Genomic DNA, 18,462 nt, shown 5'->3' with positions numbered 1-18,462 from the left:
TTTGTTAAAATACATGTGAGCCCCTGAACACAGAGGCACTTTGCTTTGAATGGCCACAATTTCTAAATCACATTTATGAGAAAACTTTTTAATTAAAGTTAAACATTTTAAATCCATTGCTGTGGTCTATAAAGGATAAATCATACAAACTCTACTTATGGAGCCACATGTGGTACTAGCTCAGTGTTTTATTGTCTATTACTGCACACAGATGTTCATATTGTGTTACATTTCTCATATAGTAAAAGCACTAATGATGAATAAGACGTTCTAGGTGCTGTTTTCTGACACAAATATGAGATGTTGAATGTCTCTGATTCATAGTTGTAGTTTCTTCCCCTAGAGTTCTCTTCAAAATTGGTTATCTCTGAATATTATTAATGGATCACGTGTTTCTCAGACGTCATCTTCATTATTACCCCCAGAGATAGACATTTAATCCATTTCTAAATTCTTGAATTTATGTTTTATAATGTAAAGCACTTTGGCTCACCTAGAGGTGGCTGTAAAGGGCTATATAATATTATTATATTATTATTATATATTTACTACTATGCTGCTAATGAGGAAATAGCTTGTTTTTATTCTTGCTCTTTTCATACTGTACCAAATAATGAAAAGAGGTTCCGGGATAGATGCAATTCTTGCCTAGGGTATGTGCAATGTCGTTCACTGCTGCTTGGTTTCTCACTAATTTTACTGTGGTATTGAGTCTGATATCTGTTGCTGTCTGTTTTGGTTGATTGTATGTTTTTTTATACGCTATGCATGTATTTGATGCCTAAAACAAATTCCCCTAGTGGACATTACTCAACTCAACTCAACAACTCAATATAAATAAAGTACATTTACATTTTACTTTTTTCTTTTTCCTATTTTATTTATTCACTCGTTTATGTGTCATTCTCCCTACTTCTGTTAATTTCACTGGAATTTTATATTTATTTTTTGTTACATATATATATACAGGACTGTCTCAGAAAATTTGAATATTGTGATTTTCTGTAATGCAATTACAAAAACAAAAATGTCATACATTCTGGATTCATTACAAATCAACCGAAATATTGCAAGCCTTTTATTATTTTAATATTGCTGATCATGGCTTACAGCTTAAGAAAACTCAAATATCCTATCTCAAAAAAATAGGATATTCTGGGAATCTTAATCTTAAAATGTAAGCCATAATCAGCAATATTAAAATAATAAAAGGCTTTCAATATTTCAGTTTATTTGTAATGAATCCAGAATGTCTGACATTTTTGTTTTTTTTAATTGTATTACAGAAAATAAAGAACTTTATCACAATATTCTAATTTTCTGAGACAGTCCTGTATATATTGGAGCACTTGTCTGATGTTCTTTGAATAAAACTTCTTCTCAAGACATCTAATCCAGTTTCAAGGAGTGATCATAAACTTTTCAAAATAAAAGAACTAGGTGGGGCTTTCTAAAGGCTGATTTATGGTTCCGCGTTACACCAACGCAGAGCCTACGGCGTAGAGTACGCGGCGACGCGCACCGTACGATGCGCGTCGCCGCGTACCTTACGCCGTACCCTACGGCGTAGACTCTGCGTCTATTTAACGCAGAAGCATAATTCAGGCTTAAAAGTGCTTGACCAATCAGAACCTCCCAGGGGAGACGCACCTGAATATCTGCCAAAGCTGAGGGGGTTTAGGGGGGGTCGGTTCCTATAAAACTACTCTCCTCTCATCTCCCGGAGCATCAGCCTCTGAAACCCGCAGGTGCTGCAGTCCAACCATGCGCCTCAGCCAGTCGCTCCTCCTGCTGTGCATCCTGCTGCGGAGCTGCCAGGCCTTCAACAACGACGCCACGGAGCTGCTGTTCCCGCACGGGAGCGTGCAGGGGCCCGAGCAGGGGCCCGAGCCGCAGAGCAACGTGTCCCTGAACCGAGCGCGCTCCGGCGGGAGGGGAGTTGGCCCAGCGGGCCCCGGGGGCCCCGACAGAGCCGGTGAGTGGGGGGGCCCAAACCTGGACATGATGATCATGGGCTGCTTTACCTTATTTTTTTATTCCCTGTTTTGTAGCAGAATGTAAATTTTTCTGAAAAGCTTGCTTATTTTACTGTGTGATTATTTCTTTTTTTTTTCTGTATTATTATTATTCTCACATCTTACATTACACAGCTGGTGTACAATTGGTTTACAATTATTGACAGGGAAAAAGAAAAACATCAGCATGTCAAAACATAGCTGTTGCCCTATAGTTGTGTAATGTTGAAAGAAACAAAACCTGCGTATATTTATATTTTTTAAGGTAAAACGAACAAACAGAACTAACCAAAGACAAACATACACACTAAAAAAAAAAAAAAAAAAAGTGAACAATCATGAATCAAAACGGGATGTATGGGCTTGTAACAGCGACTTAATTCAGTTGCAGGGAGACCAAACTACGATATTATAAGGGTTTGGATATACACACACATAGAATTATGTACGTATAAAACACACGAAACCTGGCAGTCCTTCAAACCAACAGAGAAATGATCGAGAAAGTAAGTGAGTGGAGACAAGCAATTCAGTTTCTAGATAATTGTGACTTTTGTATATAGGAGACCCATTCAGCACTGGGTCCTCTGGATCTATGTGATCTGTGTGATTATTTCAGGTATCAGCATTTTATAGGGACAAAAGTGAAAGCTTACATTTTAAAATAATGAATATTTTACAATTAACGTCATCATTCAGAGAACTTTTTTTTTTTTACAGAGCCATGGTTGGCTGGAAATCTATACCAGTTCATATTTCTCATGCAGGTAGCAAAGATTGGTTTAAGTTTCAGTTGAAACAATATCTTTTAAAATTTAATGAATGATGATTTGACATTTAGAAGGAACAAAGTGAAGGTTGAATAGAATTATACATGTAAACCCTATCATAATAAAGGTGAAAAGTGGTCAAAGAATTCTAAGATAAGGTCATTTCAGGCAGGTATTGATTATGAAGGTGTTTTATTTGATTTCATTTATATGTATTTATGTCTGAGAATGATGGTGATTTAGTTTTATCCTCTGTGTTGATTGTGACTAAGGGAGTTGTGTCTATTATTGTTTTGTTTGTCATGTATAATGTATGTCTGTTATGTATTAAGTGTTAATGTGTGTGTTGTGTGTATGTCGGACCCCAGTAAGAATAGCTAATGCTGTTACTAATGCTAATGGGGATCAGTAAATAAAACAAACAGACAATCATAATTTCCCTAATCAATCAGAATCAGGTCAGGTCAGACAAGACATGGAATTTGACTCGGTTATTTTCGCTCACTCTACAGTAAATAGGCAATAGACAAATGGCAGCTCTTATTAACATATATACAATTTTTTAAAAGTGAAAAGTGCAGCAGTATGAGGTAGACATAGAGTAAATGGACAACACGGACATCTGGTTCTTTTAGAGATGTTTACACCAAAAAAAAACTTTACATATCAGTGAGACGCCCTTGGATGGCTGTTCTCCTGTTTTATTCCCTGTTTAGTCGCAGAATGTACATTTTTTCTGAAAATCTTATTGATTATTTGAGATATCAACATTTTATAGGGACAAAAGTGAAAGCTTACATTTTAAATAATGAATATTTTACAATTAGCCTCCCATCATCATTCCTCTAATCAATCACATGGTTCTTTTAGAAATGTTTACAGCAAAAACACACTTGACAGATCAGTGAGACACCCTTGGATGGCTGTTGTCCAAGCTTGAGGTGTTGGTTCTGATCTCCTTGGTCTGACTGTGATGGATGGGGGGGTAGGGGGGTGTTGGGGGGGGTTAGGGGGGTGTTGGGGGGTGGTGGGGGCTACCGGAGCCTCTCCGCTCTTCATTCATCCAGCGCTGTCACTGAGGTGTATGGGGCTGGTCTTGGGTTACAGTCATGCAGCGGGGGGAGCAGGGGGAGCAGGGGGACAGTGTTTGCAGTCCCCAGGATAACAATGCTGCCTGCACAGAAATGATCCTCCTTCTAATCCCTGCTGCTCTGACTTTTTTGCTTTTTTGGAAGAAGAGGGGTCAAGGTGCCATTGTGCTGCTTCCTTGTGCTCCTGTTTCTCGCCAGAGGCTGTAAAGGGGCTCCCAACTAATATAATGGCAGAAATACTAAATGATCAAACATGATCTTTCAGCACCATGATGGAATATGACACACAACATGTGTAAGGTGCAATTAAGCTTCCTCTGAAAGTGCTTAAGAGGATATTCTGGAATTGAACTTCTCAGGAATTTAAACCTGGCATAGGAGCTGTAACCATTAACGATGGTTTAATGTTTAATGTCTCAAGTATGATCATTTGCATTTGTTCACTTTCATAAACAACTTTTGCACAGTTTCAAACAGTATTTGAATATTAAGGATCTGAAAACTAGTTAATAAATGTAGATAATTTAGGATTGTGTCCTGCATTCCTGCTGTCCAACTCATTTCCCCACCTCTCCCTGCCCTCAGAGCGGAGTCAAATCGGATGCAGAGAGCTGAGGTCCACTAAGTACATCTCCGACGGCCACTGCACCAGCATCAACCCCATCAAGGAGCTGGTGTGCGCGGGCGAGTGTCTCCCAGCACATATGCTGGAAAACTGGATCGGCGGGACCCGGGGCAGGAAGTTCTGGGCTCGCAGGAGCAGCAACCACGACTGGCGCTGCGTCAACGACAAGACTCGCACCCAGCGCATCCAGCTGCAGTGCCAGGATGGCAGCACGAGAACGTACAAAATCACCGTGGTCACCTCCTGCAAGTGCAAGAGGTACTCGAGGCAGCACAACGAATCGGGCAACAAGTTGGAGGAGTCGGCCGCGTTGGCCCCGCAGCTCCTGCACAAACACAAATCGAAGAGCAATAGGAGGTCGGGCAACAGCCGGATCACTGAGAACTGGCACGAGACTGAACCCTGAGAGCTGGAAGATGTGCGGACTGAGTCTAAACCCTCTGGATTTATGTATCTATGACATCCAGAGGTTGCAGTTGTGGATTATCTCTCTGACTGGGACTTGATTTACGAGACGCTGGTTCCGCACTGTAACCTAGACTCCAAAGGGCACACTAAGGACTCTGTTTGGCATTCAAATCCATGTGGTTTAATATAATGTGAAATTGACTGTGGTGTACAGTCTGAAGGGCTCGAGGAAGCCAACGTGCATCATCCAAGCTGTAGGGCTGTGCATGCATTCATACATTCTTTTTTACATGCTGATGCAAATCTGCAGCCAACACCAGTAAAAGACACCAAACTCCCCCAAAAAACAAAGAAAAAAAACAACCAAAACATATGTAAATACTTGTGTGTGTGTGTGTATGTGTATATATATATATATATTGAATTCTTACTTGTGTTTCGAAGCATGGCCTTGTGTATAAGATTTTACCATGTAAGATTTATTATGTATGATGTAATATATTTTCTGTGACAACAATACTGATAAACTTTCCTGCATTTGGATTTTCAGCATTCGGGTGAAGTCTGGAAAAGCTTTGTCTGTATTCGTAGCAGTTTAGTATGAAATAAATATAACCTTTTATCTTGCATGCAGTGGAAATTGTGTGGTGGTTTACAGTACTGCATTTACAGGAGGTCTGATATAATAAGTTGATCTGAGGAAGGAGATAACAGTAGGAAGGAGATAACAGGACTAATGTTATCTTTAACACAATCACAAATGAAACTCAGCCCATTTTCTTCAAGTTGTAATGGAAAGACAGCTTTATTCTGCACTGAAATTTGATATTTTAGGCATTTTTTCTCAGTGTTCTATATCTTGATAACAAGTGAGCTGATTATTTTACAAATATGAAACAAGCTCTGAGAATTTACTTGAATATGACCCAATTTTAAAAGTAAAGTTACAAAAAAACATACAGAAGTAAAATTAAAACACATTTCTTTTATTACGCCCCAAATAAGTCCCCTATGATTCCATACATTTTTAAGATAAAATGTGACCTATAGTCTGGTCTTGGTTTACCTTCCAATTAATTTTTGGCAGTCAGAATTATATACATCTATATATTTATTACACTGAGGCTAAAACGGATCAAAACGTATATACTTTCTCAATTTGACCATCGTTCTTATCAGTAAAATAATTGATAATTTAATGGAATTAAGACTCAAATCTTTTTCTTGAAAAAACCTGAATATTATACAAATTTATTTGATCAGTTATTGGTTAATCAATTATGCAGCGGGTTATTACTTTGTCCCAAAATAAAGTTAATATATTTGAAGAACACACAAAAAATGTGAAAAAAATAAAAACTGTTTACTTGATTTCTGGTTGTAGAAACAACAAAGCTTCACAATTATTTATTTTTTCCATTACATACATTTGGTGTTGTTTAATATTAAAAACAAATACAAATTATTAATAATCTAAATAGTTTGTAGTATTTTATTTTGTAAATCTTCAGCGGAAGTAGGACAGATTTCCATTAACTTCACAACTAAATGTAAGGTGTCGCGTTTCTATCCTGGTTTCTAACTTTCCCTGCACCTTATCCACTAGAAAGGAATGAACAGTTTCGGAAAAGTGCTTTTTTGATAAGCCTCCCACACCCACTCATGAACAGATGGAGCTCACTCACACCAATCAGCAAAAAGATATCAATGAACCGCACGGGCCTGTTAATCCTGCGGCTTTCCTAACTGGGGACGCCGAAAACAGCGACCGCTATCCGGCGGGGCGCTGCGTGGACTTCCCGGTGTCGGTGGTTCTCCCAGCTGGCGGTAGCGGGGAGAGAACCGGATTACAAACACCGAAACAGTTCTGCTCATTTCTGGGTAGACCACTTATAAGCTACACTATCCAGGCTTTCGAGAGGTAAGAAATAATAACAACAACAATAATAATAATGATAATAATAGCCAATAAAGCCTGAATTATGGCTCCGCGTTAAATCGACGCAGAGCCTACGCAGTAGGGTACGCCGTAGGGTACGCGGCGACGCGCCTGTACGTGCGATTCGCCGCGTACCCCACGGCGTAATCTCTGCGTTGGTGTAACGCAGAACCATAAATCAGCCTTAACTCTGTTGTCATGCCATTGCCATGGACGCTTCATATTTAAAGAGCCAGCGGGCAAGAAAATGTTACTGCCCCTTATTCACAAAAACGATTTACTCAGTAACTCTACCGCGGTGAAGTTAGTTTTACGTTGGATATTCGTTGGATATTCGACAGACATTCGCTCTGGGTAAACCTGGGCGGCTCTGCGCTCTGGGTAAACCTCTCATGGGTCCAGGGCGGCTCTGAGCGGCTCTGAGCGAACATTTCAAATGCGCACGTATTACAGACTTTACAGTAAACACAGGCACGCAGAAAAGGGCTGAAGCTGTCCTGACTTCATGTTTTCAAAATGAGATGTGAGATATAAGCCTAGATACTGTGTTTAGAGTTGATTAGGAGCTAACAAGCTATATTTATTAAGTATTATAATGTATACAAAAATTATGAACATATTTGAAATAAAAAAAAAAGAGGCGTATCTTATGCAGCCAGAGTAGTACTATGATCCAACACTGATTTTGAGTCAATTGATCACATGACCTGGAAGCTATTGAGCTAAAATGATATTAGTTCCATATAAAAATTAATAAAAATTATGAAAAGATTTGAAATTAAAAATCAAGAGGCGTATCTCATGCAGCCAGAGTGGTACTATGATCCAACACTGATTTTGAGCCAAATGACCAAATTACCTGGAAGCTATTGAGCTAAAATGATAATATTTCCATATAAAAATTAATAAAAATTATGAAAAGATTTGAAATTAAAAATCAAGAGGCGTATCTCAAGCAACCCGAGGAGTACTATGATCCAACACTGATTTTGAGTCAATTAACCAAGTTACCTGGAAGCTATTGAACTAAAAGGCTAATATTGTATATGAAATCCCCCCAATACATATGAATATTAATATAAATTATGACGAGATTTGAAATATGAAACCAGGGGGCGTATCTCATGCAACCCGAGTAGTACTATGATCCAACACTGATTTTGAGTCAATTGACCAAATTACCTGGAAGCTATTGAGCTAAAAGGCTAATATTGTATATGAAATACCCCTCAATACATATGAATATTAATAAAAATTATGAACAGATTTGAAATATGAAACCAGGGGGCGTATCTCATGCAACCCGAGTAGTACTATGATCCAACACTGATTTTGAGCCAATTGACCAAATTACCTGGAAGCTATTGAGCTAAAATTCTAATATTTCCATATAAAAATGTATAAAAATTATGAAAAGATTTGAAATTAAAAATCAAGAGGCGTATCTCATGCAACCCGAGTAGTACTATGATCCAACACTGATTTTGAGTCAATTGACCAAATTACCTGGAAGCTATTGAGCTAAAATGCTAATATTTCCATATAAAAATTAATAAAAAATATGAAAAGATTTGAAATTAAAAATCAAGAGGCGTATCTCATGTAACCCGAGTAGTACTATGATCCAACACTGATTTTGAGTCAATTAACCAAATTACCTGGAAGCTATTGAGCTAAAAGGCTAATATTGTATATGAAATATGCCTCTATACATATGAATATTAATATAAATTATGAAGAGATTTGAAATTAAAGATCAAGAGGCGTATCTCATGCAACCCGAGTAGTACTATGATCCAACACTGATTTTGAGTCAATTGACCAAATTACCTGGAAGCTATTGAGCTAAAATGCTAATATTTCCATATAAAAATTAATAAAAAATATGAAAAGATTTGAAATTAAAAATCAAGAGGCGTATCTCATGTAACCCGAGTAGTACTATGATCCAACACTGATTTTGAGTCAATTAACCAAATTACCTGGAAGCTATTGATCTAAAAGGCTAATATTGTATATGAAATATGCCTCTATACATATGAATATTAATATAAATTATGAAGAGATTTGAAATTAAAGATCAAGAGGCGTATCTCATGCAACCCGAGTAGTACTATGATCCAACACTGATTTTGAGCCAATTGACCAAATTACCTGGAAGCTATTGAGCTAAAATGATATTATTTCCATATAAAAATTTATAAAAAATATGAAAAGATTTGAAATAAAAAATCAAGAGGCGTATCTCATGCAGCCAGAGTGGTACTATGATCCAACACTGATTTTGAATCAATTGACCAAATTACCTGGAAGCTATTGAGCTAAAATGCTAATATTGTATATGAAATCCCCCCAATACATATGAATATTAATACAAATTATGAACAGATTTGAAATATGAAACCAGGGGGCGTATCTCATGCAACCCGAGTGGTACTATGATCCAACACTGAGTTTGAGCCAATTGACCAAATTACCTGGAAGCTATTGAGCTAAAATGCTAATATTTCCATATAAAAATTAATACAAATTATGAAAAGATTTGAAATTAAAAATCAAGAGGCGTATCTCATGCCACCCGAGGAGTACTATGATCCAACACTGATTTTGAGTCAATTAACCAAGTTACCTGGAAGCTATTGAGCTAAAAGGCTAATATTTCCATATAAAAATTAATAAAAATTATGAAAAGATTTGAAATTAAAAATCAAGAGGCGTATCTCATGCAACCCGAGTAGTACTATGATCCAACACTGATTTTGAGCCAATTGACCAAATTACCTGGAAGCTATTGAGCTAAAATGCTAATATTTCCATATAAAAATTTATAAAAATTATGAAAAGATTTGAAATTAAAAATCAAGAGGCGTATCTCATGCAACCCGAGTAGTACTATGATCCAACACTGATTTTGAGTCAATTGACCAAATTACCTGGAAGCTATTGAGCTAAAATGCTAATATTTCCATATAAAAATTTATAAAAAATATGAAAAGATTTGAAATTAAAAATCAAGAGGCGTATCTCATGTAACCCGAGTAGTACTATGATCCAACACTGATTTTGAGTCAATTAACCAAATTACCTGGAAGCTATTGAGCTAAAAGGCTAATATTGTATATGAAATATGCCTCTATACATATGAATATTAATATAAATTATGAAGAGATTTGAAATTAAAGATCAAGAGGCGTATCTCATGCAACCCGAGTAGTACTATGATCCAACACTGATTTTGAGCCAATTGACCAAATTACCTGGAAGCTATTGAGCTAAAATGATATTATTTCCATATAAAAATTTATAAAAAATATGAAAAGATTTGAAATAAAAAATCAAGAGGCGTATCTCATGCAGCCAGAGTGGTACTATGATCCAACACTGATTTTGAATCAATTGACCAAATTACCTGGAAGCTATTGAGCTAAAATGCTAATATTGTATATGAAATCCCCCCAATACATATGAATATTAATACAAATTATGAACAGATTTGAAATATGAAACCAGGGGGCGTATCTCATGCAACCCGAGTGGTACTATGATCCAACACTGAGTTTGAGCCAATTGACCAAATTACCTGGAAGCTATTGAGCTAAAATGCTAATATTTCCATATAAAAATTAATACAAATTATGAAAAGATTTGAAATTAAAAATCAAGAGGCGTATCTCATGCCACCCGAGGAGTACTATGATCCAACACTGATTTTGAGTCAATTAACCAAGTTACCTGGAAGCTATTGAGCTAAAAGGCTAATATTTCCATATAAAAATTAATAAAAATTATGAAAAGATTTGAAATTAAAAATCAAGAGGCGTATCTCATGCAACCCGAGTAGTACTATGATCCAACACTGATTTTGAGTCAATTAACCAAGTTACCTGGAAGCTATTGAGCTAAAAGGCTAATATTGTATATGAAATATGCCTCTATACGAATATTAATATAAATTATGACGAGATTTGAAATATGAAACCAGGGGGCGTATCTCATGCAACCCGAGTAGTACTATGATCCAACACTGATTTTGAGCCAATTGACCAAATTACCTGGAAGCTATTGAGCTAAAATGCTAATATTTCCATATAAAAATTAATAAAAATTATGAAAAGATTTGAAATTAAAAATCAAGAGGCGTATCTCATGCCACCCGAGGAGTACTATGATCCAACACTGATTTTGAGTCAATTAACCAAGTTACCTGGAAGCTATTGAGCTAAAAGGCTAATATTTCCATATAAAAATTAATAAAAATTATGAAAAGATTTGAAATTAAAAATCAAGAGGCGTATCTCATGCAACCCGAGTAGTACTATGATCCAACACTGATTTTGAGTCAATTAACCAAGTTACCTGGAAGCTATTGAGCTAAAAGGCTAATATTGTGTATGAAATATGCCTCTATACATATGAATATTAATATAAATTATGACGAGATTTGAAATATGAAACCAGGGGGCGTATCTCATGCAACCCGAGTAGTACTATGATCCAACACTGATTTTGAGCCAATTGACCAAATTACCTGGAAGCTATTGAGCTAAAATGATAATATTTCCATATAAAAATTAATAAAAATCATGAAAAGATTTTAAATTAAAAATCAAGAGGCGTATCTCATGCAACCCGAGTAGTACTATGATCCAACACTGATTTTGAATCAATTGACCAAATTACCTGGAAGCTATTGAGCTAAAATGATAATATTGTATATGAAATACCCCTCAATACATATGAATATTAATAAAAATTATGAACAGATTTGAAATACGAAACCAGGGGGCGTATCTCATGCAACCCGAGTGGTACTATGATCCAACACTGAGTTTGAGCCAATTGACCAAATTACCTGGAAGCTATTGAGCTAAAATGCTAATATTTCCATATAAAAATTAATAAAAATTATGAAAAGATTTGAAATTAAAAATCAAGAGGCGTATCTCCTGCAACCCGAGTAGTACTATGATCCAACACTGATTTTGACTCAATTAACCAAGTTACCTGGAAGCTATTGAGCTAAAAGGCTAATATTGTATATGAAATATGCCTCTATACATATGAATATTAATATAAATTATGAAGAGATTTGAAATTAAAAATCAAGAGGCGTATCTCATGCAACCTGAGTAGTACTATGATCCAACACTGATTTTGAGTCAATTGATCACATGACCTGGAAGCTATTGAGCTAAAATGCTAATATTTCCATATAAAAATTAATAAAAATTATGAAAAGATTTGAAATTAAAAATCAAGAGGCGTATCTCATGCAACCCGAGTAGTACTATGATCCAACACTGATTTTGAGTCAATTAACGAAGTTACCTTGAAGCTATTGAGCTAAAAGGCTAATATTGTATATGAAATATGCCTCTATAAATATGAATATTAATATAAATTATGACGAGATTTGAAATATGAAACCAGGGGGCGTATCTCATGCAACCCGAGTAGTACTATGATCCAACGCTGATTTTGAGCCAATTGACCAAATTACCTGGAAGCTATTGAGCTAAAATGCTAATTTTCCATATAAAAATTAATAAAAATTATGAAAATATTTGAAATGAAAAATCAAGAGGCGTATCTCATGCAACCCGAGTAGTACTATGATCCAACACTGATTTTGAATCAATTGACCAAATTACCTGGAAGCTATTGAGCTAAAATGCTAATATTGTATATGAAATACCCCTCAGTACATATGAATATTAATAAAAATTATGAACAGATTTGAAATATGAAACCAGGGGGCGTATCTCATGCAACCCGAGTAGTACTATGATCCAACACTGATTTTGAGCCAAATGACCAAATTACCTGGAAGCTATTGAGCTAAAATGATAATATTTCCATATAAAAATTAATAAAAATTATGAAAAGATTTTAAATTAAAAATCAAGAGGCGTATCTCATGCAACCCGAGTAGTACTATGATCCAACACTGATTTTGAATCAATTGACCAAATTACCTGGAAGCTTTTGAGCTAAAATGATAATATTGTATATGAAATACCCCTCAATACATATGAATATTAATATAAATTATGACGAGATTTGAAATATGAAACCAGGGGGCGTATCTCATGCAACCCGAGTAGTACTATGATCCAACACTGATTTTGAGTCAATTGACCAAATTACCTGGAAGCTATTGAGCTAAAAGGCTAATATTGTATATGAAATACCCCTCAATACATATGAATATTAATAAAAATTATGACGAGATTTGAAATATGAAACCAGGGGGCGTATCTCATGCAACCCGAGTAGTACTATGATCCAACACTGATTTTGAGTCAATTGACCAAATTACCTGGAAGCTATTGAGCTATAAGGCTAATATTGTATATGAAATACCCCTCAATACATATGAATATTAATAAAAATTATGAAGAGATTTGAAATATGAAACCAGGGGGCGTATCTCATGCAACCCGAGTAGTACTCCCATCCAACACTGATTTTGAGCCAATTGACCAAATTACCTGGAAGCTATTGAGTTAAAATGATATTATTTCCATATAAAAATTAATAAAAATTATGAAAAGATTTTAAATTAAAAATCAAGAGGCGTATCTCATGCAACCCGAGTAGTACTATGATCCAACACTGATTTTGAGTCAATTGACCAAATTACCTGGAAGCTATTGAGCTAGAAGGCTAATATTGTATATGAAATACCCATCAATACATGGCCCGTAAGCACAAACAACAGTGAGAGACCTTTTCCCAACCCAAAGGCGCAGGGAAACGACCCTCTCGTTCACTGGGGTGAACTCCAACACATGGCGACTGAGCTGAGGGGCTATAAACAAGCCCACACCAGCCCGCCGCCTTTCACCCTGGGGAACTCTAGAGTAGTGGAGGGTCCAGCCCCTTTCAAGGAGCTGGGTTCTAGAGCCCAAGCTATGTGTGGAGGTGAGCCCGACTATCCCTAGCCGGTATCTCTCAACCTCACGCACAAGCTCCGGCTCCTTCCCCCACAGCGAGGTGACATTCCGTGTCCCTACTGCAAGGGTTTTGGTCCAGGGATGGGGTCGTCTGCTACCCAGTCCACATGGCACCAGCCTCTCATGGACCTTCCTGCAGGTGTTGAGCCTACGGTAAAGGCCACGTCGCCGTTTCGGGCTGAGCTCGGCCGGGTCCCATGGGACCCTGCCACCAGGCGCTCGCCTGCAAGCCCCAACCCCAGGCCTGGCTCCAGGGAGGGGCCCCGGTTACGCCGATCCGGGCGACGTAGCGGTCCTTGGTCTCTTCCTCCTCATGATTGGCTTTGTGAACTGCTCTTAGTCTGGCCCGTCACCCAGGACCTGTTTGCCATGGGATATCCTACCAGGGGCGTAATGCCCCCGACAACATAGTTCCTAGGATCACTCGGGCAACACAAACCCCTCCACCACAGTAAGGTGGCGGTTCAAGGAGGGACGCTTTTTGGTTTTGTTGAAGTTAAATAAATCACCTTTTTGGAACTCCTGCCTCCTGCTCTCCTACATCTGGGTCCTACTCCAACCGCATTCCTAACAGAACGGACCAGCCATCATGGAGAGAGATTTTTGATTTGTGGGAATTCTTCTACCCTAACAGAATGGAGTTCTTTCACCAGGAGGTAAAACGGACAGGGACCTGTTGGCAGGAGCTGGATTCACCCTTCTGGGGAATACGCCTGGCTCGAGGCGGACCCAGTTGCTTTCAGCCTCACCCTGGATTCACACTGAAAGCGTCAAAAATCTCCTGACACCAGCATCGCGCTGCTTGGTCACACTGAAAGCTGCATGCACTGTCGACGCCTGCAGTGGGCGGGGCTTCAAGCTGCGCTGCAGAACTGGAGGGAACAGTGTATATAGTCTACACATATCTCTTGAGCTGCACATCTTCAGTTTCTTATTTCACCATGGATCACACTTTGGGAAGCCTTCTTTATATTTTAGCGTTATTTCCGCATAGATAAGAGTGAGTTTGATGCTCTCTTTAACAAGTTTAGTCCGCGGATCAACACCAACCATCGGCGAGCTGTTGGTCCCGGTGTAGCTGCAGTGTGTCTGCGGCGAGCAGCACTGACACAACGGGTCGGAGAGGATTTGGTCATAATGTTTAAACTGTGTTTTGTGATTAATAAGCACGGTTTTTAATTATTTTGCGTTGGATCGATATAGCAAATAAAATCATTTGGACCATCCAGCTCCTCAACCATCAGTTACGTGTTTCACATGAGGTGTACGTTTGTGTGTACTGTACATGAAAGTACAATCTGCATTGAGACTTCTTGCTTCGGGAATCCCGGTCTGTGATTGGATGCTGCCTCAACATCGCCGCTGCTCATTTGCATAAAGTTGAGATTTTTCAACTTCCAATTGACACGCTGCTCCCGCTGCCTCTCGACGCGCACTTTCATAGAAAATGAATGGCAGATAGACGCCTATAATGCCCGTCACGCTTTCAGTGTGAATCTAGGGTCAGGGTAAACGACAAAGGTGGCGGCAGCAGTCCCAGCCTGTCCCTGTTCCTGAGGTGGTCCCAGATGCACCCCTCCCTGTTCCAGTGGTGTTCCCGGACGCACCTCCCCATGTTTCGGTGGTGTTCCCAGACGCACTTCAGACAAGGACCCTGCGTCTCCCTCAGCCGGCACTCAGATCCTGTCTGCCCCCAAGGCGGCCGCCCAGGATTCTGATTGCCCCGAAGGCGGCCCCCCGGACTCTGAATGCCCCCTCTCGAGAACAGCCTTTTGATCCGTCTGCCTGGTCTCGAGAACAGCCTTTTGACCCGTCTGCCCGGTCCCGAGAGTGTCCCTCTGACCCTTCTGACCAGTATCGAGACCAGCCTTTTGACCCTTTGACCTGCCTGCGGCCCCCCCCCCCCCCTCTGATCATCCCGCTGCTGCTTCCACATGCCTACTGTGTGCTGCTGACGTCCCCGACCCTCCCCAGTCTGGCCTTCGGCAGGAGGGTCCCCCCTTATGAGCCTGGTTGTGCTCAAGGTTTCTTCCCTCCTAAAGGGGAGTTTTTCCTTGCCACTGTTTGGCTTAAGGCTTTTCTCCCACTAGGGGAGTTTTTACCTGCCATTGTTTATGTAATAATTGCTCGGGGGTCATGTTCTGGGTCTCTGGAAAGCATCTAGAGACAACATTTGTTGTATTAGACGCTATACAAATAAAATTGAATTGAATTGAATTGAATTGAATTGACCCGCCTGCCCAGTCCCGAGAACGGGGCTCTGACACGTCTGCTCAGCCCCGAGAACGGCCCTCTGACTTGTCTGGCCGGTGTGCCCAGTCCCGAGTTCCGCTCCGAGGTCGCCCCCCCTGACATTTCTCGCCAGTCTGCCCGGCCTAGTGCTCAGGCCCCCTGAGCTCTGACTGTGTGTGGGCATACGATATTAGTATTTTAGCTCAATAGCTTCCCGGTAATTTGGTCAATTGGCTCAAAATCAGTGTTGGATCATAGAACCACTCTGGCTGCATGAGATACGCCTCTTGATTTAAAATTTCAAATCTTTTCATATTTTTTAATTAATTTTTCTATTGAAATAATATCATTTTAGCTCAATAGCTTCCAGGTCATGTGATCAATTGGCTCAAAATCAGTGTTGGATGGGAGTACTACTCGGGTTGCATGAGATACGGCCCCTGGTTTCATATTTCAAATCTGTTCATCATTTTTATTAATATTCATATGTATTGAGGGGTATTTCATATACAATATTCGCATTTTAGCTCAATAGCTTCCAGGTAATTTGGTCAATTGACTCAAAATCAGTGTTGGATCATAGTACTACTCGGGTTGCATGAGATACGCCTCTTGATTTTAAATTTCAAATCTTTTCTTAATTTTTATATGGAAATATTAGCATTTTAGCTCAATAGCTTCCAGGTCATGTGATCAATTGGCTCAAAATCAGTGTTGGATGGGAGTACTACTCGGGTTGCATGAGATACGCCCCCTGGTTTCATATTTCAAATCTGTTCATAATTTTTATTAATATTCATATGTATAGAGGCATATTTCATATACAATATTAGCCTTTTAGCTCAATAGCTTCCAGGTAACTTGGTTAATTGACTCAAAATCAGTGTTGGATCATAGTACTACTCGGGTTACATGAGATACGCCTCTTGATTTTTAATTTCAAATCTTTTCATATTTTTTATAAATTTTTATATGGAAATATTAGCATTTTAGCTCAATAGCTTCCAGGTAATTTGGTCAATTGACTCAAAATCAGTGTTGGATCATAGTACTACTCGGGTTGCATGAGATACGCCTCTTGATTTTTAAATTCAAATCTTTTCATAATTTTTATACATTTTTATATGGAAATATTAGCATTTTAGCTCAATAGCTTCCAGGTAATTTGGTCAATTGGCTCAAAATCAGTGTTGGATCATAGTACTACTCGGGTTGCATGAGATACGCCCCCTGGTTTCATATTTCAAATCTGTTCATAATTTTTATTAATATTCATATGTATTGAGGGGTATTTCATATACAATATTAGCCTTTTAGCTCAATAGCTTCCAGGTAACTTGGTTAATTGACTCAAAATCAGTGTTGGATCATAGTACTCCTCGGGTTGCATGAGATACGCTTCTTGATTTTTAATTTCAAATCTTTTCATAATTTCTATTAATTTTTATATGGAAATATTAGCATTTTAGCTCAATAGCTTCCAGGTAATTTGGTCAATTGACTCAAAATTAGTGTTGGATCATAGTACTACTCGGGTTGCATGAGATACGCCTCTTGATTTTTAATTTCAAATCTTTTCAAAATTTTTATATGGAAATATTAGCATTTTAGCTCAATAGCTTCCAGGTCATGTGATCAATTGGCTCAAAATCAGTGTTGGATGGGAGTACTACTCGGGTTGCAGGAGATACGCCCCCTGGTTTCATATTTCAAATCTGTTCATAATTTTTATTAATATTCATATGTATTGAGGGGTATTTCATATACAATATTAGCCTTTTAGCTCAATAGCTTCCAGGTAATTTGGTCAATTGACTCAAAATCAGTGTTGGATCATAGTACTACTCGAGTTGCATGAGATACGCCTCTTGATTTTTAATTTCAAATCTTTTCATAATTTTTATTAATTTTTATATGGAAATAATATCATTTTAGCTCAATAGCTTCCAGGTCATGTGATTAATTGACTCAAAATCAGTGTTGGATCATAGTACTACTCGGGTTGCATGAGATATGCCGCTTGATCTTTAATTTCAAATCTCTTCATAATTTATATTAATATTCATATGTATAGAGGCATATTTCATATACAATATTAGCCTTTTAGCTCAATAACTTCCAGGTAATTTGGTTAATTGACTCAAAATCAGTGTTGGATCATAGTACTACTCGGGTTACATGAGATACGCCTCTTGATTTTTAACTTCAAATCTTTTCATATTTTTTATAAATTTGTATATGGAAATATTAGCATTTTAGCTCAATAGCTTCCAGGTAATTTGGTCAATTGGCTCAAAATCAGTGTTGGATGGGAGTACTACTCGGGTTGCATGAGATACGCCCCCTGGTTTCATATTTCAAATCTGTTCATAATTTTTATTAATATTAATATGTATTGAGGGGTATTTCATATACAATATTATCAT

At 38.1% G+C, this 18,462-nt stretch overlaps 2 protein-coding genes across 2 annotated transcripts in view; both read left to right on the top strand.

The window, feature by feature from the left end:
- Positions 1-1,734: 1,734 nt before the first annotated feature.
- On the top strand, positions 1,735-5,515 carry sostdc1a (sclerostin domain containing 1a). The gene is made up of 2 exons (XM_061718563.1): positions 1,735-1,975; positions 4,462-5,515. Exons 1-2 carry the CDS (start codon positions 1,765-1,767, stop codon positions 4,905-4,907), a joined length of 657 nt encoding a protein of 218 aa, XP_061574547.1. The 5' UTR covers positions 1,735-1,764; the 3' UTR covers positions 4,908-5,515.
- Positions 5,516-6,459: 944 nt separating this feature from the next.
- Positions 6,460-18,462, top strand: part of crppa (CDP-L-ribitol pyrophosphorylase A) — a 106,550-nt gene continuing 94,547 nt past the window's right edge. Inside the window, 1 exon segment of the mRNA XM_061718562.1 lies at positions 6,460-6,830. Within this exon segment, the coding sequence (XP_061574546.1) occupies positions 6,580-6,830 (251 nt within the window). The 5' untranslated portion in view covers positions 6,460-6,579.

Source organism: Cololabis saira, chromosome 3, assembly GCF_033807715.1.
Source record: "Cololabis saira isolate AMF1-May2022 chromosome 3, fColSai1.1, whole genome shotgun sequence".
NCBI lineage: Eukaryota > Metazoa > Chordata > Actinopteri > Beloniformes > Belonidae > Cololabis > Cololabis saira.
This window is presented reverse-complemented; position numbering and strand designations above follow the sequence as displayed.

What these genes read in the sequence shown, in the direction of transcription:
- sostdc1a (XM_061718563.1), top strand. Translation starts at nt 1,765, where the DNA reads ATGCGCCTCAGCCAGTCGCTCCTCCTGCTGTGCATCCTGCTGCGGAGC. An exon ending in CGGGGGCCCCGACAGAGCCG is followed by an intron (nt 1,976 to 4,461) that starts GTGAGTGGGGGG and finishes CCCTGCCCTCAG; the next exon opens with AGCGGAGTCAAATCGGATGC.